Source organism: Echinops telfairi, unplaced genomic scaffold, assembly GCF_000313985.2.
Source record: "Echinops telfairi isolate 266 unplaced genomic scaffold, ASM31398v2 ScPeMD7_28;HRSCAF=97, whole genome shotgun sequence".
Classification (NCBI taxonomy): domain Eukaryota; kingdom Metazoa; phylum Chordata; class Mammalia; order Afrosoricida; family Tenrecidae; genus Echinops; species Echinops telfairi.
This window is the reverse complement of record NW_022103925.1, coordinates 2,599,551-2,601,388: the sequence shown is the minus strand read 5'-3', so window position 1 is coordinate 2,601,388 and position 1,838 is coordinate 2,599,551. Positions and strand designations below refer to the sequence as shown.

The following is a 1,838-nucleotide window of genomic DNA, read 5'->3' as shown; positions in this document are numbered from 1 at the left end:
CCACCAGAGCTACTGCCCACCCAGCAGGCAGGCAGGCTGGCCCAGTGTTTCACCACCCTGAGGAAGAAGCGCCAGCCTCCTGTGGGTAATGAAAGGGTGCAGTGACGCTGGCACCACGGGCCTCTGGGACCTTTCTCCTTCCCAGCTCCATGTCCCTCCCCTGGGCGGTGGTGGCCCAGCTCGACTCACTTTCTCCCCGAGGCAAGCAGCTCGCCCTCTGGAGCCAGGGGCGACGTTGACTCTGTGTCAGCTCTGATACATGGGTGACATAGGACTTACACTTTCCCCAATATTCTGTGACACTCACTAGCAATGGGCCTCTTTGTTTAGCCGTGAAAAACGACCGGCTTTTTTATAACTCTCGGCGCCCCAGTTATTGACTCTTCTTTCCAAAATGATGAACTACGACAGAAAAAACGTCATTTCTCTCGGGTGGAAATAGCCTTGGGAGAAGTCCGTGCCAGCATTCCTGCAGGTCTGATAACAATCTGGGTGGGCGCGGGTATCTTACCACTGTGAAGCCAGCATTGAGAACACGTCCTCCCGTGCCGATTCCTGGAACAACTTCAGAAGTTCCGGGTCTCCAGATAAGTGCGCAAGAATCCGCAATTCGATCTGTGAAAAGTCTGGAAGATAGGGCTCCCTGTGGACTCGAATCTCTGAGTGACGCCCTTCATTGCCACAGCCCACTTCCCCAGCCCTGCCTGAGACTTCCCACTGGGCTGCTTGCTCCCTCGCAGTGGCATCGGGGTCAACATTCTACCCCTGCTGGCCACTGGCTGCTCCCCATGTCTCCTCTCCTGGCCCTGGTGAGGCCAGCACCCCCCTGTGATGCGCTGGGCTCTGCACACTCATCCGGTGCCTGGCTCCGTGCTCGGGCATCTAGTGACTGAAACATCAGAAAACCTGTCTATGCATTTGTCAGTGTACGTGTGTGTATTTGAGCGCATGTGTGCATTTGTGTGCGTGTACGTGTTTGTGAGTGGGTGTGCATATGGCTGTGAATGTACGTGTGCACTTGTGTGAGTGAGTGTAAGTGTGTGCAGGGAAGCTGCTGCCATACAGCAGAGGCCTCATTAAGAAAGTCGCACTTGAGCAAATGCAAGGAAAACTAAGGGAGAGAGCCAAGATGGTGTCTGGAGAATGTTCTGGGCACAGGCTCCATCAGGGGGTGTCTGGTGTGCTGGGGGCAGGCCACATGGCCAGGTGGCTACAGTAAGTCATGGTGGGGAGTGGTAGGTGACAAGGACAGAGAGGCTACAGGAGGGCAGAGTGAACAGGGCTGTGTAGTTGAGCCTGGGACTTCATTATGGAAGGTGAAGGGGTCCTGGAAACCCGTTAATATTGGGTATGCACAAGAAATCTTTGTTTCATATAAGGATTTATTTGAATAAGTTATGTAAGTATCTTTGAATGAGTTGATTTCCAAATCTTACCATTGTAGCACACAAACCCGCAAGTCAACTGCCCTGGTCTTAGGGACCCGATAGTGCAGAGTAGAACTGGTTTCTAAGGCTGTAACCTTGGTGGAAGCAGACAGCCTCATCTCATCTCCCTCCTAGGGGCCGGTGGGCTTGAACTGCAATCTTTTCACTTAGCTGCTAAACACTTTAATTCCTGTGCCAGGGCACTGTCCTTCCTACCTGCTGCCAGGAAGGTGTGGCCTTTGGATGAAATGAACATGGTCCTGGGGGCGACGGTGAGGGGCCTGTCTTCATCTCCGGCACCGCTGTTCGAAGAGCACTCTGTGGATTGGTCAGGTACAGACTCACAGATACTCCTCAGACAAAAACAGTGTTTAGCATCTTTCCAGAGCTAAGGGGATGAATTTTGGATTT

The 1,838-nt window shown here is 53.0% G+C and overlaps 1 protein-coding gene across 1 annotated transcript in view; it reads right to left on the bottom strand.

Annotated features, from left to right (window-relative positions):
• Window positions 1-1,838, bottom strand: part of POLN (DNA polymerase nu) — a 200,207-nt gene that overhangs the window by 64,322 nt on the left and 134,047 nt on the right. The window contains exons 15-16 of the mRNA XM_004715106.3: window positions 1,644-1,718; window positions 512-626 (exon numbers count right to left, since the gene is read on the bottom strand). Coding sequence (XP_004715163.3) covers window positions 512-626; window positions 1,644-1,718 — 190 coding nt within the window. The remainder of the gene's footprint in view (window positions 1-511; window positions 627-1,643; window positions 1,719-1,838) is intronic.